This window comes from Phaenicophaeus curvirostris, chromosome 6 (assembly GCF_032191515.1).
Source record: "Phaenicophaeus curvirostris isolate KB17595 chromosome 6, BPBGC_Pcur_1.0, whole genome shotgun sequence".
Lineage (NCBI taxonomy): Eukaryota > Metazoa > Chordata > Aves > Cuculiformes > Cuculidae > Phaenicophaeus > Phaenicophaeus curvirostris.
The window spans coordinates 11801630-11820376 of NC_091397.1; the positions used below are offsets into that span (position 1 = coordinate 11801630).

The 18747-nt window shown below is 39.7% G+C and overlaps 1 protein-coding gene across 1 annotated transcript in view; it reads right to left on the reverse strand.

The window, feature by feature from the left end:
* ADARB2 (adenosine deaminase RNA specific B2 (inactive)) overlaps window positions 1-18747 on the reverse strand; it is a 334574-nt gene that overhangs the window by 13215 nt on the left and 302612 nt on the right. The window contains exon 7 of the mRNA XM_069859323.1: window positions 9880-10048. Coding sequence (XP_069715424.1) covers window positions 9880-10048 — 169 coding nt within the window. The remainder of the gene's footprint in view (window positions 1-9879; window positions 10049-18747) is intronic.

Consider the following 18747-nt stretch of genomic DNA (forward strand, 5'->3'; position numbering starts at 1 on the left):
CAGATATGGAGACATCCATAATAATCAAATCCTGCTCTTGAGGAGAAAAAAAACAGTTACACAAAAGTGTAATTTTATTTTTCAGGTGCAATTTATTTGCAACCAATATTCTGACATGCTCTAAAGTGTTCAGTGATGGATATGTCTTATCCTGTTCCTGTCTTAGAGGTGCAACAGAGTGATGGTGGGAACCTTGGGGTCTTCAGTATGTTAATGACTGTGAGTTCCATACTATTGACGTTGGATTAGTTACCAGAACTGTTATGCATTTTAATAGCCTATGAAATTTTACATCAAGCTAGGCACAAATATGACAAATATGGTCGCTCTAAATTCTTTGTGGGACAGATAATTGTTTAAAAAGCGGAAAAGCTAAAAATGGGAAAGAAGCCATGATGCAGTTATCTTCTTGGCAAACCTATTTTGCTCAGCCCACCTAACGAGAAGTTGTTCCCCACTACAGGAACGCTAATGTGCTCTTTTACATTTAGACAATATTTTTATATAAATTGGACACTGTCAATCTGTTTGAATAGTTTTCAGTTCAGGATTTCAATCTGAAAATTGCTCAGAAAATGTAGTTTTGGAGAGAGTGTTTTGGCTAATAAAAAACCAAAACACTGTCAATACTTGGAATTTGACTGAAGGAAAAGGTAAGAGATGCCTGCTATTTAAGGCAACATCCAGAGGCTGCCATGCTAAGTAATGTGTTTAAAGCACAATTTCCATCAGCAGCAAGCATTATGTACCTAATTTCTTACATCATTGTTCTTTTCATTAATTAACATTTCTCGACTGTTAGTGCAATTATTGCAGTGCCTTCATGCTGTATGTCTCTTTTCGTGATTAATAAGGAGTCATTATATTTCCCTTTCCTGAAGCAGTCAATTAACACGGAATACTTTCCATTAATTACTGGATGTTTAAAACCAGCATGCTGTACCTGGAGACCAATCTGCTCTAGGAACCTGTGACACCAATTGCTTTAAAAAGTTCTCTTTAAATTTTATTCCAAAAACACAAGCAATTTAGCTGGCTATATTAATTTGCCTCCGAAGCAGGGCTGTGAATGAGAAACATCTTTTAATCTCATGCAAGAAAAGGCAGCCATCTGGCTGCTGAGGATTTCAGAGTGAGACTCTCCCTGTCTCCCTCTGTAAATGCAGGTCATTAAAGTAATGTGTTCATCTACATAAAACTCAAATGGAATATAAAAGGTAATATTTATATACAAACAATTTAGTCCCACAATTTAAACAGTCATTGGTTTTATGAAACATTTACTTTAGTCGATCAGATTTGCATAACTTCATTTGGGGGAAAAAAAAAAGTGTGGTCATTCCTCCAAGTAACATCACTTTTAAAGGAAAGAACTAGCTGCCTCTTTGAGTAAATATCTTATCATGATGCAAAATTAATAATGCAAGCTTAAGAAATATGGTTGAATTCAATTAACAGTACTATGCCTCCAACCATCTTCTGGATGAATAAAAAAATTAGACAGTGATATCTTTGTGCAGATGTAAACTTGTAAGACATTACTGTTGTTTTTAGCATTTGACATTTCCTTAAAAAACCCTTGTATATTTGATTGAAGGAGAGAAAAAACAGCTAAACAGAAAAACAACATATGTTCAACAATATCTGAATTTTAGCAATATGCACATCACAAGAAATCATTTGAGCTTTATTTACCATAATAGAGGACTGTGTTCAGATCATAAATTACAAAGTAATAATGATTATTTAATTGAAATTTGTTGCAAGGAATCTGCCTTTTCTTAAGAGATATTTCTCTGCCTCATTCTGAACATACTCATCCTATTGTAAAAAGGGATTCAGATGTCAATGGAATTACATTATTTGAAATAATAGTATAAGCATGATCAGGTCATCCCCTACATATTAAAAGCATTTCATAAACATTAATTAAATCTCACAATGCTGCTGTGAGGTAAACCCACGTTTTTATATGCCCCAGGGAGCCAAGGCAGAAAGGCAGTATGATTTCCTGAAATCTGCTCTGCTGTTCAGAGGCAGAGCTAGAGTCCACATTTTCTGGATATAACAGTTGTCCCTTGAGGCAACGCTGTGCTCCCATCACAAAATAAAACACAGGCAGGTGTAGGGGGCAATGAAACTGCTACATCAGCCGTGGTGAGTTTTGACTTTAAGTTATGAGACAAATTGGACAGAGAGGCTAAAAAAAAAGGCTGAAAAACCAAGAGAATAAACAACAAAGAATATGAGAGTAAGCCATGCTGATGGGAAGAAGGTGGTATAAAAAGAGAGCGTCACAGAACCAGACAGCATCCTGCAGTAGGAAGGAAAGAGAAATCAGAAAAAGTGCTGATATTGAGAAGGCAATATTTGGTGGGGACTGCTTGCCATGTCTTCTTGAGCAATGCCAAGGCTGGTGTCCAGCGTGGTGGTGGTGAGGAAATGGGATGAAGGTGAAGGCACTACCCGCCACCTCTTCCTGGTTCAACACAGCACTGTTTTAGCAGCATCCATTCAGAGAATAGGAATGAAAAAGCAGAGAAGGAGCTCTGCTTCCAGTTTTAGCCCATGTCTGGCAAAGTGTTGGGCCAGTTTTTTCTTTCTGCAAAGCAGAACTGAGCACCTGCATAAGTCCTACCAAGTCAGTACAAGTCCTAGGAAAAAAAGGGGTTCTATGCTGAGCTGGGCAAAACAAAACCCTTGCACGGCTGCTCCTGTTCTTCAGAGCATCATAAAAACACATTAACGACGGGGGAAATTTTCAGTTGCTGATTCTGCTTCAGTTCTGTGGATAAAAAGAACTACTTTGGAGGGCAGCCAGTTCAGTATTTTGCATAAACAATAGATTTAACTGACAAATACATAGGGGAAGGTCTTTTATCCTGTGTATTGTTCATCCCTTGACCAATACACATGGCTAATGTACTGACTCTGTCCTCTGATATCTGAATGTCTATGGGATTACTTGTAGGTAGATGACAGGGAAAGAACTGTCTGAGTAACAGTGAAACTATCAATAAGCGTGTTCATTTTTGAAGGAGCTATTTATCTGTAGCCTAATTTAGGTCCATGAAAGTAGCTGTGTTCCCATCTGTAACAAAGTGCTCTCTTCGAACGTGGCTTTTCAAAATAAAATTATTATTCAGAGCAATGCAGTGTTACATTTTGGGTCCTCAATATATCAAAGTGACTTTTCTTGCTATAAGGAAATACACTGGATCATTCTGAATTTTCCTAATTGTGCAAGACTTTAAGGGCTGTTTTCAAGGGCATGCATCTCTAATAACTTCTATGCTGTGTGCTTCATAGTAACCCTTCCAATAAAGGGAAAATCAGCCCACTGCTCCCTTAGTCACAGATCTTTTTTAAAAAAACAAGAATCTTCAGCAAGCAGGATCAATAAAACCAAATGTCTCCCCTTTTAGCTTGAATATGGGAGCTTTGGTGCTTTAAATGGAAGGAAAGTATACCCTTCCTTTTGTTCAAACAGTAGATATTACTGCACTGTTTACAAAGACAAAATCCCACATCCAGTTTTCAATATAGATAATCCTTGAATAAATATATTTTTGCCTGTTTGTCAATCATGGAAATGCCAGCGATGAGCCATGAGGCATTGCAGAGCAGGCAGCCTTCCTTTAATTAGATGCCATGTTCTCCTGGCCCTGGACGTGGGGTGGGCTGAGGGTGAGCCCCTGCAGTCCCCATGCAGCTCTCATGCTCCTGACAGGATGGGACCATCACTGAGGTGTGCAGGGAAATGTGTCTCCAAGTTATAACCACATTCCAGCCTCCACACCTGCACGCTGTAATATTCTCTCACCATGTGAGTTGGCCATGGCCCCTCCCCAGGACCATGTGAAATACAGGTGATAAAAATAACGAGGGAGGAGCTTGGGGATAAACCTGCAGGGATGCAAAGAGCTGCAGCCTCGTGCAAGCCTGTGCATCGTTCCTCACCCATCTCTGGAACCTCTTTACTGAGAATTTCTAGCATCAGCTTGCACACAGCATTACTCGGAGCCAAATGCTGACACGCTTCTGCCCACAAGCACCTTCAACACTGAGATGTGGAGGAATTTGCATGATGCTTCAAAACATCTCAGGGAACTGTGTCCACCTGCCATTGAAGCTTGGGAAGATGGAAGTGTCTCCTTGGGACCTTTCAAAGCCTATTTTGTTAATGCTTTTTACAAAAGACACCTTTTTTTGATTATTATTAAAAGCTTTAAGTCTTACCCACTTGGTGTGTTGTTAACCTCCTGTACCACAGTTTCTATTACCAGCATTTCCAGCTAAGCTTCAAACAATATAAATTGTTATTCTTGGTGGTTTGTGCTCAGCAGAACACCTGTGGTGTTCCTATTTATAGACCATTTAGCTATTATTGGTTTGGAAACTGGAACTAGTGCATTAGTTCTTGATCTGTATTTTAACAGTAGGTGGTTTATATATGTTTTCTGGAACCTACTTTGTGATGGAATTGAAATTGAAATCTCAGTCACACAGAAAGGGGTTAAGAGAGAGAATTACAAATCAGGTGCACAAATCATGTCTAATTGAAGATCTAGCTGTGTTAATTGATTTTCATTTACATTAATATGCAGCCTTTGAAGGAGCTTTTCTTAAGAGTTACCTTGTCAGGCTCAGTCTTCTGTTAATAATGGCCCTGGTTGACAGGCTAACACTAAAATAGATCTAAGAACACCGATTTCTAACACTGTCCTTTAGTCTTGCACTTTTATATTTAAATACAGCTTAATAAGTTCAAATCATCTTGTAAAATGCTACTTCAGACTCCCACTGCTAAATCCTGAAACAGTGCCTTAAGAATATATTACCTTGCAATACTCCGAACACATTCTCAATAAAGATTCTGTCCTGTTCTCTGTCTTGTGGGTCCAAATAATCCACAAACCCTAGCCACGGGACAAGAATAGACTGTCAATGTTGTAATGTGAAGTTTAGAAGCCCTTTGTTATTGTTTGTGTCATTTTACAGGTGAAGTATAATTTAGATGTTCAAGGTTTTATTTAACCTCTGGGCTTAATGTCACTGTTTTTGTGAAGTACAAGGAAGCAGATGACCATTAACCTGGTAGCAAGAAAATGTACAGTCCTTTAAAGATGACCTTTTGAGAAGCAGGAGTAAGAAAACAATTTTAAGGCTAGAGCTAACAAAATAAACAGTGAATTCTGGCTTTTATTTGACGTGTAAAGAGAGCGTTTGTGAGGATGGTTCCCTTCAAGTCCTGCACCCTGCCGTGTGCACTCCCCAAGTGTGCACTCTGCAAGGGAAGCTACAGATGCCTACTTCTGAAAGAGGACAATTGCCATGGCTCATGGATTTACAAGTACATCTATACACTATTAATATGTGTAGATGCAAATTTGATGCACAGAAAGCTGGCATCTCTCTGAAGCAGATACATTATCTAGCTGTCTGGTGAGGACAAACATGGTCTGCCTTGGCCACAGCATAAGAGCTACGCTCTATCTGGTAAGAGGGTCTTGGAGAAAAGCATTGCACCGCACAACTCGATCCCTAATGAGACAGACAGATAAGAGTCAATTTTAAAATAAAACATAGTGTTGAGTGTTTGGATCAAGACTTTTAGAATAATCTGAATAATCTGCATGTGCATGGCAGTGGAGGTGACGTAATGACATAGGACCCAGCAATGCCCGTTGGTGCTACAGGTTTGCTGTGCTGCAGAGCACAGTGGTGGCCTCCTCACGTGCTGTCAGCACTATTGCACTTCTCTGCCAAACTACGGGCAATGGCAATCATTAAACCTTTCCGTGTGCCCACTCAGCGGGGAATGCCCTGCTATTTTGGATTGCTTAAATCTGGGAGAAATAACTTCTCGAGTTTCTTTGCATGGAAGAAAAAGGGACCCAGGTGCTGGTGATGAAATGTATAAACCTGATGAGTTCAGAGCACAGAACAAGAAACTTAACACAGAAAGGAGGTATGTGTTAGCAAACTGAGGGCATGGAGTTCCTAGGGGATGAATCATGGTGGAAAGAGGCTGGCCTGAAGCTCAGACAGTGTTTCCATGAATCAGAGGGCAAAGCTTATGGAAGGGAAGGAGGTTTCAGACTCTGAATTTCCCCTACATGTCTATCCAGAAGGGTGATGGACTGGAGTAAGAGAAGTGCATAATGCTTTAATCTTTCACCCAATCCTTCATATTTCTTCTGCTGTAGGAATAAGAAGTAGAGACATTTGGAAATTCTTATTTTATGTATGCATGCATTTGCATGTGTGAACCATCACCTGCAAATCCAGCATACGTGTACACACTTTGTGTGTTGTGTGAAGCCAGCAGTGCTGTGCAGGGGAGAGAAGAGGCTCAGTGCTGGGCTGGGTTTGCACAGCTGGAGGCCGTGGCGCTGAAGGGGACACAAACAGAGAGCCAGCGTGCCTAAGGCCACAGGGCACTAAGGGGGGTGCTGCAAATCCCACTCCTACAGCTGGTAGGCAGCTGAGCACTTCTCAGGCCCTACTGGTCTGAACATTTCTAAGAGTCCAAGACAGAATTTAGTCCTAGACCTTCCTAATATTTGGTTATTGCATTTAGATCCTCAAAGAGGAGCTGAAATCTAGAGATGTCCTTGTTTTATTTCTTAAATGTGTCCTTGTGTGTATGTGTGTGCACACCTCTGGGGTTATGTGTGCGCATATGTCAATTTTCCTTCAACTATTTGCCTGCTTCTGAACAGCAACTGCAGAAACTTCCATCAGCAGCAGCATTAACCTTGTACTGAACTTCTAATAAGCAAAGGTATGAGCTACACCTGCATCCAACCGTAGAGTGAGAAAGGGAGATGACAAAAGGCTTAATTTGGTCCATTGCACGAATGGGTTTACTACTGCAAAATGCCTAAATTCTCTTAGGGCTGTGATACCTCTGTTGACATAAAGCTCTTACTATAGGTTATAACTGGCATCAAGAAAATGTTAAATAATACAATTCCCCACCCCCAGGCTGATAATTTTCAAAATTATTTTGCTCACATTATTGCTGCTTTTTCAGAATTGTATACAGTGCACATTACAGGGGAAAATGAAGGCAAAAATCTTTGGTTTTAGTGTAACTAATGAACTTTGGTTCTAAAGAATGTGGTTTGATCCTAAAATCTATGGCACTGAGAGGCTGAACCCACTTCAGCTGCACTGTGAAACACAAATGTTGTGAGTGTAAAAAGCTAACACCATCTTAGGGTGGGTTATTTGGGTATTCACAGAGCCAAAATTTTAAATTTGCACATATAAATGCGTAGGTTTTTAAAGCCAGAAGGAACCACCAAGATCCAGTCTGACCTCCTTTATAATGCAGTTGCAGATCTTCACTTCATAATTCCCCGCCTGAGCCAAATAACATGAGTATTCCTGCCAGAAATGTTTGTGCTTTAATTCAGTAAGGGAATAGGTATGATACCAAGCTGTTTATCCTGCAATCTGAACACAGGCTCAGAGACCAAATAATGCATACCAAGCATCAAATTCTCTCAAACTTGTGGTGATAGTAATAAAAATTGCTAAATGCCTTTGAATAAAAAATAAATCTGATTAAACCACTCTCTGCCTATGGCTATTCTGTGAGCAAGAAAACATAAATGGTTAGATATATGATTTATAGAATATTATTCACTTTTCTGAGTAACTCTCTCTGTTCTTGGGTCTTTGATATTCTGATAGCAATGTCCTTTGCAAATAATGCAAAATGATGTATATTTTAACAGCTACTGGCTAGGTTCTCAAGAGGAAACATGCTCTAATAACCCAGTGCTCCTGAGGGGCTTTTACAAGCAATAACATCCAAAGTATACAAGCCAGATTTTTGTCAAATCTTGCTTATACAAACATGAATTTCAGCTTTGGAGATATTTTTTTTTTTCTCATTGTGAGACAAGCAGAAATGATGTGCAAACAAGATTCCTGCAAGATTCCTGCATCCTGCAGACATTTGACGAGTCAACTGTCTACATGGCAGAGCAAATATTTGGAGTCTGAAGTGTGGCACAGAAACCACCTACTGATCTCTTCAGTGGGGACAGGCATGGGTAAAGGGCCCTCACATAGCGATCTCCTCATCCACTGAACTCCTTGCCTGCCTGTACTTGCTACGGTCAGAGGACAGAAAACAGCCTTATATGTGCTGAAACAAAGTTTTTAAAATGTCTCTTATTGGTAAGAGTAAATATTTGTTGTTCAAAGCAGGGAATAATGATTTCTCATTTTATTTTTTTTTGTCTAGGAAAATCTCATGCCCATTTGAGATACGGTGCAAATAATAAAAACGGAAGAGATTCATACAATATTGCAGTAAAAATATTAAAGATGAGAGCTACAAGTTTTTTTTTAACCCTGGAAAACTTCGTGGTAGATTTTTTTTTTTTCTTTCGCGGACTTTAATGCTGTTGAGATTTGTGGCAACATGGAAAGGATTCACTGAAAGTGCTTAGCAAATGTGCTTGGAGAAAACCCAGCTTTTGAGACTGTGCATTATAGTCAACATCCCCCTCAATAGCAAATACAATACTGTTTGCAAAGCTGATATTTAATTCACTGGCTAATGACATTCAAAACCACAGAGAGTGCAATATTTCCATTCTCAAACTGAAATTTGTTTAGTTTTTTTGAGTCAATGTGACTGGATTTGGAAAAAACAATTGCATCTAAAACAGTGGAGGAGATCAGTTTGGGCTTTCTGTTATCTCTTTATGAATAAATGAAAACACTAGCAGAAGTTGCTCTTTATCCTTCATGCAAACACAACAGTTGTGATGATTACACTTAGCAGAGGGTGGATTTTGTGAGTGTGCTAGCATTTCCATTTGCTGGTTCAGTCATACATTCTGCCAAAATGCCAGGCTTTGCTAAGCTTACAGACTAATTTAACTTGTAGGTCACCCAGTTAAAGCTAAGAGCAGAATTTATGCATTTGCATTAAACACAAGCTTTCTACTTGTCTGAAAGTTTATGTTTATATGGGCCTTTAATAATCAGGCCGCATTCTCCAGTGATGTAGTTTAACTGAATTCCTAGGCATGATATTCCACCAGAAAATTCAGCTGTATCATTTACTTTTTTGTAGATATAACGCAGTATACTTCACATGCAGAGCTGCATCTATAGATAAAGAACTTAATATATATTGAATTATGAGCATAAGTATATAGTTCTACATAGTTATGTACTAATAGCATAATAAGTATGCATCTAAACGCACAAACTTTGTTTTCAGTTTGTGATAGCCATCATTTGCTATTAGTTAACATCTTAACATGGGAATGGTGACTGTGTTAAAATTTTATGTGCCATGATGGAATAATTATGAAATATTTATTAAACAGCATTTATTCTACATAAATACGTGTAATATTTACAGGATGGAGCAGAAAGCCATTGAGGTGGCTGTGATGCAAGAGTTCCGCAATGACATTTAAAATAGTAGAAATATTCTTAGCAGCTTTTAGGGCACTTTATCCAACAGGGTATAGATGAGCTAAGTTTATCTGCGTGATGGTTGGTTTGCAAGTTTTGGGGTAAATGATCCAATAAGAGCAGGGTGGATGTATTTTATTTGCACACTCAAATTCTGTTGGCAAAGAATGATGCAAAGAGGGTTTAAATTTTTGTCACACTGTAAAAAGCAACTAATGACACATGGAGATATTGGGAAAAAGTCTTATTTACATTCTGTCCTATTTATATGGTCTGTTTCTGCACTCAAAGAAGGTCTTTGTTTCTGCAGGTTTTGTCAGCACCTGCAGGTTATTCCCCACTGGTAGCCATAGTCCTCTGTGGCATCAAACTTTATTTCCACATGCAAAGAGTTTTGCTGTGTACATACATTAGGTGCTACGGTACCTGGCGATTTTGTCCGTACAGGACATGGTGATGAGCTGCTCTCCCAGCAACACGCCGTCCCACGTCTGAGTTGCGTTGTGACACCGGACAGGTATGGTTCCTTCGCCAGACTCAATCTTTGTTCGTAGATGCCCACGGTATTTTCTCACTATGTGCTTGCTGCTGTTCACTGTGCAAAATAAACACAAGAATGGCAATACTTAAATGTTTTCATAAAAAAACTGTGAGGCTGCCTTGGTGTCATAGGTTGCATTTGCAGAGCCACCTGTGGAGGTTCTTTAAATTGGATATAAAATTAGATGACATTACAGCCTGGGAAAGCAGCACAATGGAGAAAAGTATGGGCTTCCTAGCATGGTTGTCTTTTCACATCCATCAAAACTTTCACACAGTATATGCTGAGCTCATGTTTGCATTCCTATTTGCTTATATATTTTAAAAGAAAAGAGGTGCTCTGTTTTTTAAAGAAATAGTGTAGTTTATTGTTTTTTAACCCATGCTTATAGGACCAAGCAGTATCAGGGGAATATTCAGAAAACCTTGGTTTAATGAGTGTCATCAAACACTCGCCTGCGTGAGGCAGTCCAGTCCAGTATTCTTGTGTGACATTCATTAGCGTTTTCTGAGTAATTTTAGAACTGAGGTTTTGGGTTGCTACAAAATTCCACTGAAAATTCTCAAAAGCTGAAGTTTCATGCTCTGGATCAAAAGAAAACCAAAACTTGCTCATTATTCATTGTTTTCTTAAATACACTCTGTAGCCTCCCTAAAGTCAGGTACCCTTCTGCCTTGTGTCATACTGATGCCTTTTACCCAAATGCCATCTGTCACTTTAGTGATACATGTTTAGGTGCAAGGCAGCTGCCTTTGGGGTGGTGCAGGGTTCACAGCTAATGCGCTAGCCCTGTGCTGCAGCCAACTTAACAGATATGCTGTAAGTGTAGAAGATAATGACATTTCTAAACCACTTCATTTTATGACAAGAGAGAAACTGAAGTTCATGATCAAAATCACTCTTAACCCTCTTTCTACTGCTACTTTTCCCCTGGGTATTTTGATTGTAAATGAATAGCAATGAACAGCAAGGAAATCCTTGCAGTGTGCTCACCATGTTACCCTCAGAGGACTGCACTGGAGGGCATCTCTGTGAAGCAGACTTTCACAATTTCCCTCTAGCCCAAAGGAAAATAACAAAAGATGGTGCATGATGGCCTTTACTTTCAAGGAAAAGAAGTTCTGCTTCTACAAACATGAGGCTTTTGCCTCTATTTCCAATTCTCCAATGTATTTTTCCATGACCTGCCCCTCAGGTGGATCAGAAGACTTCTGCTTGTGAAGGTGATGTTCCTCAGCCCTCAGCGAGCTACGGGGCTGCCTTGGTTCCTGGCACTGAGTAACACCAGAGTGTCACAGATTGCAGGGGTGATTGAACCTCTGGATGGGAGCAGCTAGTTGGTTCTGTGCAGGCTCCCCAGGCACTCACTCTCCCCCTCTGTCATTTTTTACCGTCTTTGCTTTGTATGACCATTGTCTATGCTGCTATTGTGGAAGCAATTGATTGACTTTGGCTGCTGCCAATGGACAGCTTACAGAAAGGGGATGGGAAAATAAATTGCTTTGACCCATTGGGATTAGCAGAGGTAGCAAACATATGTAGAACAGCAGAGCTGGCTTTGACGTGCCAGCAGACAGCTGGCTGAGCCCCCACTGTCATTGCCTTTTGGGTTCCTCCCTGCTTTTTTAAAATTTAAGATGGGGATGTGTGTGCCAGAAGTGGGCTGAACCAGGTATCGGTTGGATTGACTGGCCATGGTCAAAACCACTTCCCACCCAAACCCAAGATCTAGCATACCCAAAATGTTTGCAGATACAGTTGGGCTTGTTTGTATTTCTTTGGAAACCGAGTTTGGAGGAGGGTGGTTATTGCACCACCATCCCCATCAGCAGTGGGTTCCCAGCGGGGGATGCAGGGGGCCCTTGTGCCCATTTGTGACAAAGCACCTCACAAACTGAGACACTGCAGTAACCACCGGACTTGGAGTATTGTGGTTTCTCAAACTTCAGTTCTGAGGGAAACTGGGAAGACCCAATGGACGAATAAAAAATTCAATAAGCAAAAATGCCAAAGTCTCAGAAATGTCTCAGACCTCTCGCCCCTGAAATTGCTGGGCTGTGCCACTGCTGTCAGGAAACCTATTTCATAGCTGTTTGTGCTGTTCCTTTGTATAACCTTCTTGTCTGGGATGCCTCTTGAAATATCATTTAGAGGATCCTCTTTGCATTGGAACTGATCAACCTTCTTCTCAGGACTCTGTGGGAAAACTAATTTTTTGAAAACTTCAAGCAGTGGTGAGCAGCATTTTTATTATTAAACCACAGAGTCACGCGGAAGTTAGCATGAAATTTGGACAACAGAAGGAGAAAATGATCACTTCTGCTTAGCAAACACATCTAGCTGAGCAACAGTGAGAAATGTAGAGCAAAATCACTTTGCCTTAGTCTGCACCAAGAACTAATGGCACGGCAGAGCTAGACCTCTGCCAGGGAAGCAATGAAGAGTGACTCAAGAGACTATTGCTGTTTCGGCTGGTAGAAAGTTTGACATTAAGCAAATCAGTTCTCTTTTCCTAAGCTTTCCCACAGGTATAATGAAGATAATGATGCTTCCTTCTTCTGCAAATTCATTTAAAGGTACTGCACAAAAACTATTTATGAAAAACAGATGCTCTCTTTACAATAAAGATCTACCACAGGAGTCCACCTGCTGGAAATCCCCCAGGACAAAATGAATTTTAGTGTTTCTTTATCTTCTTTCTTTTTTTTTTTAGAATATTTCTCTTTTTACACCATTCTTCCCCATTTTCCATCTCTCTGTACACTCCCTCACTTTCTCAGTTCCTGCTCTGACCCTCCCATGTAAGTGCATTGATCTTCTAGATGATACTTTTTCAGGCAGTTCACTATACTGACATGTCTACATTTTGCATACATGCAAAGGGACATGCAGCTACTAGGGAATTTTAGTGACTGCAAGACAATATGAATAGTCCATGATTCATGTGACTTAGATTTCACTACGTAAATATTAACTAGTGAGGGGCAAAGCATCCCACAATGTGCTGACATAGATAAGGAGCCAGTTCAGGGGAAGAAAAAGCAGCCGCCCTGCAAGCAACTGTTGAGGACTTAGGGAATTTAAAGCAAAGGCCAGTGATTTGTGGGGAAAGGGACGTAAACATTTCTGTGGGTCTGGGCAGGGTCTGTTTATTTGATTTTTAAAATTTATTTATTTGATCTTCTCAATTTCTCTCAGGACTGAAGGAAGAACAAAAGCCAAAGTACTCCATGTCTTGTTGTTATTGTAGCACCTCAGCATTTCTGCAAGTAATATTAAAGTTTTTAAAAGCATTTAGGAATTTTGTGCAAGTGTACAGATCATCTCAGTTTCCAAATGCTTGTATTAACTCAGCCCATGCGTCAAACTTTGCTCCCCGTAATGCGTGCTCTACCCAGGGTGCAGCCAAGCAGACGGCATTAGCTGATAGGATTCAGGCAGCTGTGGCCAGTATACGCTGTCCCTGGGATATACTTCCACAGCACTGATAAGGGGTTTTAGCTGCTCAACTGCTACTAAATTCAACGGCTAGGGTGTGACTAAAACCCTGGGCTGTACTGCCTGTCTCAAACTGCTCACATTGCTGGGATAGCCGACACACATGCCCCAAAAGATGCTCTGTAGCATTTATATAAAATACTAGTAATCCAAAGCTCTGAATACTTTCAGATTGCCAATGATTAAATAAATCCAGATCTGCAATTGGAACATACTTACTTCTTTTTTAGCATGTCATTAAGTAGTGCAGGAAGATATAAATATTGAACAAAGGAAAAGATGATGCTCTGTGTGTTTTGCACTCAAACTGCAGACAGAATCTAGCACATAAGCTGCTTGCCAGCAGTAAAAAATGCAGTCCACTTGCTGTCACAGCCTGCTATGGATAATTTTAAAGCAGTCTCAGAAATATTTTTATTTATGAAACTTAAAGTCATAAACTACAGCCTACCGCTGTTCTGCTTTTCAGTATGATCAAAGCATCAGTGACTATGAGCATTTTTGATCTTTGCTGTGCTGATTCTCCAACTGCTTAATCTCGACTAATTGCAGGGGAGAAGGCATCTGAGGATGCCACTTCAACCAGAACAAAATGTCAATTCAAATCGAAATTGGAAAGGACAAATTTAAAAATCATTTGGAGTGGATTTATGATGTGTGCTACACTCAGATGTGGAAATTAATCCTGAGAGTTCCTAAGATAAAAAGGTGCTGGTTTATTAATTATTGGATTATAAATTTACATAGGTGCCTTGTATCTAAAATCAGTGAAACCTACTTATTTCAAGGCTCACACCTTCTCTTCCTATTTTCTCCAGGACCAACTCTGGCTCAAATGGTAATGAAAAAAAGCCACTCCATATTTATTATTTAGTTGAAGAGTGAAGAGGAAGTGGATGGTGATTAAACAGAATCACACAAGTAAGGCTCTGTCAGAAATTTTGCATGACTGCCTCAGAGGTTCATTTTCTATTTCCTTGCTTCAGTGGAGGCTGTTCTTTCCTTATGAAGGAAGAAATAAAACAGCCTATCTTGCATTTTTTTCAGTGCTGGACCCTCCATTCATCAGCATGTTTTATAGAGCTCCCTTAGAGAGCTTTGAAACAAAAGGATGGAAAGAGAAGTGTTAACATCTGACTCTGCCTTTGTATTTTGGTGGTTTTTAGAGATGCACTTTCTTCAAGCAGGTGCTGAATAAACAATATTACTGTTTCTTTAAGTGTTGAAGTCAGCATCAGGGCACACTGAATGCTTTCGATGTATCTCCTTTGCTTGGTAAGGTGGCTGGTCAGATAAATATCTGCTGGGTCGTGCCTTAGTGATCAAGAGAGAGCAAGGCTAAAATGCAATGGGTCAGCTTTTGAAAGCAAGAAACTTTAGGGATATTCTGAAAGAAGTCTGGATTTAGGAAAAAAAGAATAGGTCCCCTAACAATGTATGAAGCTGAATCATGGATTCTGAGGGCTAGGCAAGTAAAAGCAGTGGTCTTTTACTGTAGGTCTGACAGCCTACAGAGCTGCCTCTATGGTGAGAAAAGCGATGCATCCTTCCCAGGAGGAAACACAAACATCTGGTTTACACAGGTTTAAAGTAAGTTGAAACTAATCCCTTAAAATCAAGATATGTCTTTTAAATACAGACCAGGAGGTCTGTTGTATCTGAATGCAGCACCACGGGACACCTGCTTACTCCCAGAGCAGATCTGCTCACTCCCAGAGCCAGGAAGCACCTACTACATTTTGGAAGAATTCAGTTCAGGTCTGGGGTTTGTACTGTTTTATTAAGACCTATATACAAATATAAATCCGCATATGTATTTTATCTGAGAATGCTGCAAAACCTACGACCCCTGCAATTTGTGGCACTGAAATTAAGAGCTGAAATTGAATGTCAATTCCTATTGAAATTGAACCTTTCCTCTGGTCCCTGAATCTTTCCTGGCTGAAATTCTGGGTTTGGACAGTTACAAGGTATCCCATGACTTGACAAAAGATGTTACCTTCAACATCTTATTCTTTCTCCTTATCAGCAAATCTTCAAATAACTTTTTTGAATCTCTCTACTTCTTCCATATATTTCCATCTGCCTATTGTTTCCAGTGATGTACCGATACGGTGTGAAAACAAAGGCAATTTGCCCATTCATAGCTCATCAATATGTGGCATTTAACCCATCTCTCATAAGAAGAATCAGTGATGGGAAAAATTTGAAGTCTGAATCCAAAAGAAGAGAAAAGAAATGACTGCATTATTTGTCCATATCTGTTTTGAGTACATGTTAATTAAATCATAATTTTTGGTTTGAGCTGTGTAGTTAGAGGTAGTAACTATAGAAGGGTGTAAAAATGGTACACCATCACTACTTTCCAAGTAAGCCCTGATCTCTCAGCAAGGTTTAACCCGTTGGGGCAAAATAAACAGAAATGGATCAAAATATGTACCCTACAAACTAGTTTCCTGTAATGTCTGTCTTTGAGGAACTTTCGGGATCAAAATATGAGTAACTAGTTAAAACTCTCTTTAAAACAATTTGTTGACAATAAAGTCATGCATCATTTCCTCTGTGAGTTATAATTAACTGTTACAGGCAAAGAGGAATGAGCACTACTGGCTTAGGCATAGAGGAGATCCTTGATGCCACCTATAAACCCAGGCTGCAGACTCCAGCCTGCTCTGGAGTAGAAATACATCAGTATGTTGAAATCAAAAGCACAAGATTTATCAGTGGAATTAAGATTCTACGCATGTGGCAATCAAGGAAAGTACAACTCAAACACTTCAAGACTGTTATTTTTAATTACTAATTGCTCCTCTAATCTAAAATCAGGTGTGAAATGCCATCACTTTGGAAGTGCAGCTGCCCCTGCAGAGCAAAGTCTACAGACCTGGTAAAGGGCTGCGCTGGCACTGTGAATTCCATGACGGAGAAAACTTCTGCCTCTGAAGTCTTCAGGAGACTATTATCTGATTTCCAGCAACAATCAGCTCATTTTTGACAACGTGGGGATCTGGGCTGGTGCCCAGGTCAGCAGCTGAGCAAAGCAAAGTGGCTTGATGTTGCGTGCAGAGAGTGAGACACCCCACTGGCTTTAGCCCAGCGGGGACTATTGTTCACCTGTGTCCTAAGCTATGTGTCATTGTATCTTCTTCCTATTCTTTTTAGAATGAAAACATGTTTTCTCTCGAAATTAGACTTTATCTTTCAAATGTACTTTGTATGAAAAATTGCCAAGATCGCTGGAATTGCCCATTTTGTGACAATTCTCTCCCCTGCCATGTTTTAATCAAGAAGTTTACACAGACATAAAGGGAATGTGTTATTCATCATAACCCTCTTTCTTTTATCAACAAAACATGCTGTTTTTCATGTGGCTTTGGGATTTTTGTTGTCTGGAAATTGAAATCTTCAGGAGAGAGTTAAGAAAAATGTTGTGAAAGAAAGCAAAATATGAAAACGAAATTTAAGCCCCGAGATAGAAACAACAGCAATCGGTTAATAATATTGACAGATATTCAGCTCCCCCTGTGGCTGGTACAAACCTAGAGAGTCTGTGGTTCCTGCTGTATCACCAAACATACCCTAATTCAACTTCAGCTTCTTAGCTGCAGAAGGAAATTACTCAGTGAAGTCCTTCAGTCTCTGACTGGAGAATTTCAAACTAGATCATCAGGAAATAGACACTGTTGGCCTTAAACACCTAATTGCTAAATTATTCTGAATAGTCATATAATAGTGCTTAGAATATACAGTACTTTCCATTTTATCATTAATTGCCTTTCCCCAAAGCTGTGACAGCTGGATGCCTTTTATTGCCATTTTACAAGTGTAGAAATAGAAATGACCAGATTTAGGTGAGTTGCTCAAAACTAGCTAGAGAAGTACCAGCACAGTCATGGTTAGGATTAAATTATTTGTCACTCTTACACAGCTGTCTTCAGATTTCTTTCTTCATAAGACTCTAAGAAACTCCTCAGGAGTCTCACGGCTTTGAAACATCCCACAGAGATCTTAACTGGACTTGGAGTTGCCTGATAAGCTTTATAAAATGCAGCTCATGAGCTTTATCTGTGACTCCTGCTCAGCAGAAGGGTAAATTAGACCAAATTAGATTTGAGTGGGTGTAGTTTTTGCCCATGGGGATTTTTCCCAACTATGTTTTAATCTATTCCATCCTATGTACTGTAATTAGGTGCATATCTCTAGCAAGGTATGGGTTGCTGGGGGTAGAACTGGGGCAACCGATGTCCAGGAGCATGTGGTCTCTATCCCTGCTTTAGAGGACCATAGATAACCTCAGGCTTTATAGCTTGGGCTGGACAAGTTTGAGAAAAAACAGCTTTTCTTGGTGAAATTTTCTGCTACTATTCTGAAAGCTTCTCAGCCATGGCCTTTTGCTGATTAATGTAGCCTTTTTATCACATCTGAACATTGCATCCAAATGCAGTGTTTTACAAAGCAGCAAAACCCATAACAAAGCAGAATCAATAAATACAGTGCAATTCCCTTTGGCAATTCAAGCATTCTGTTAAAATTAGGATCTGATTATAGCTGTGGAAACCTGTTTTCCTGAATCGTAACAAACACATTTTGCTTTACATGAAAGATTTTCAAAGCTGTGGCCAACACTGGCTTTGAGCAATCCATAGTTTCCAGTATATTCTTTCTCTTTTCCCTGATAGATACACACTGCATTGACACATCCTTCTAAAAAAAAAATCTTATTTTCTACTTAAAAACTCCCTCCTAAAACAACAAAACCCAAATAAGCAGAAGCAGCCAAGAGCATCATAATGAGAGGGAATTGGGACATTTTCAATGCATTGTCAAAGCCAAAGCATTTTCTCATGATGTATCAGTTCTGACAAAGTTTTATAACAGAAGCTGAAGAAAGGGAGCTGTCTAGCTCAGCTCATAGTGAATTCACTGAAACCCTCATCCAGGATTTGGGAAATATGGATTCAACTTTTTCTTTGAGTCTAAGTTGCATTGAATGAAATAGTTCCCCAGAACTAGGCATGGAAGGAAATGAAGTAGGTTTTTCCTCTACCCTCTGTTAGTGTGCTGCTGACCAGTAGACATGAAAAAATATAGGATGAGATCCCACTCTCATGCAATTTGTTTCAAAAATTTGCCTGAGAGGTTTTGATTTCTTTCCAGCCAGTCAATACTTTGAGACTGGAAAGTTGAGGTAAAGTGGTTATTCTCTAGTCAGCTTTAGCAAAACTCCACTACAGCAAACTTTCACAAGTTGATTA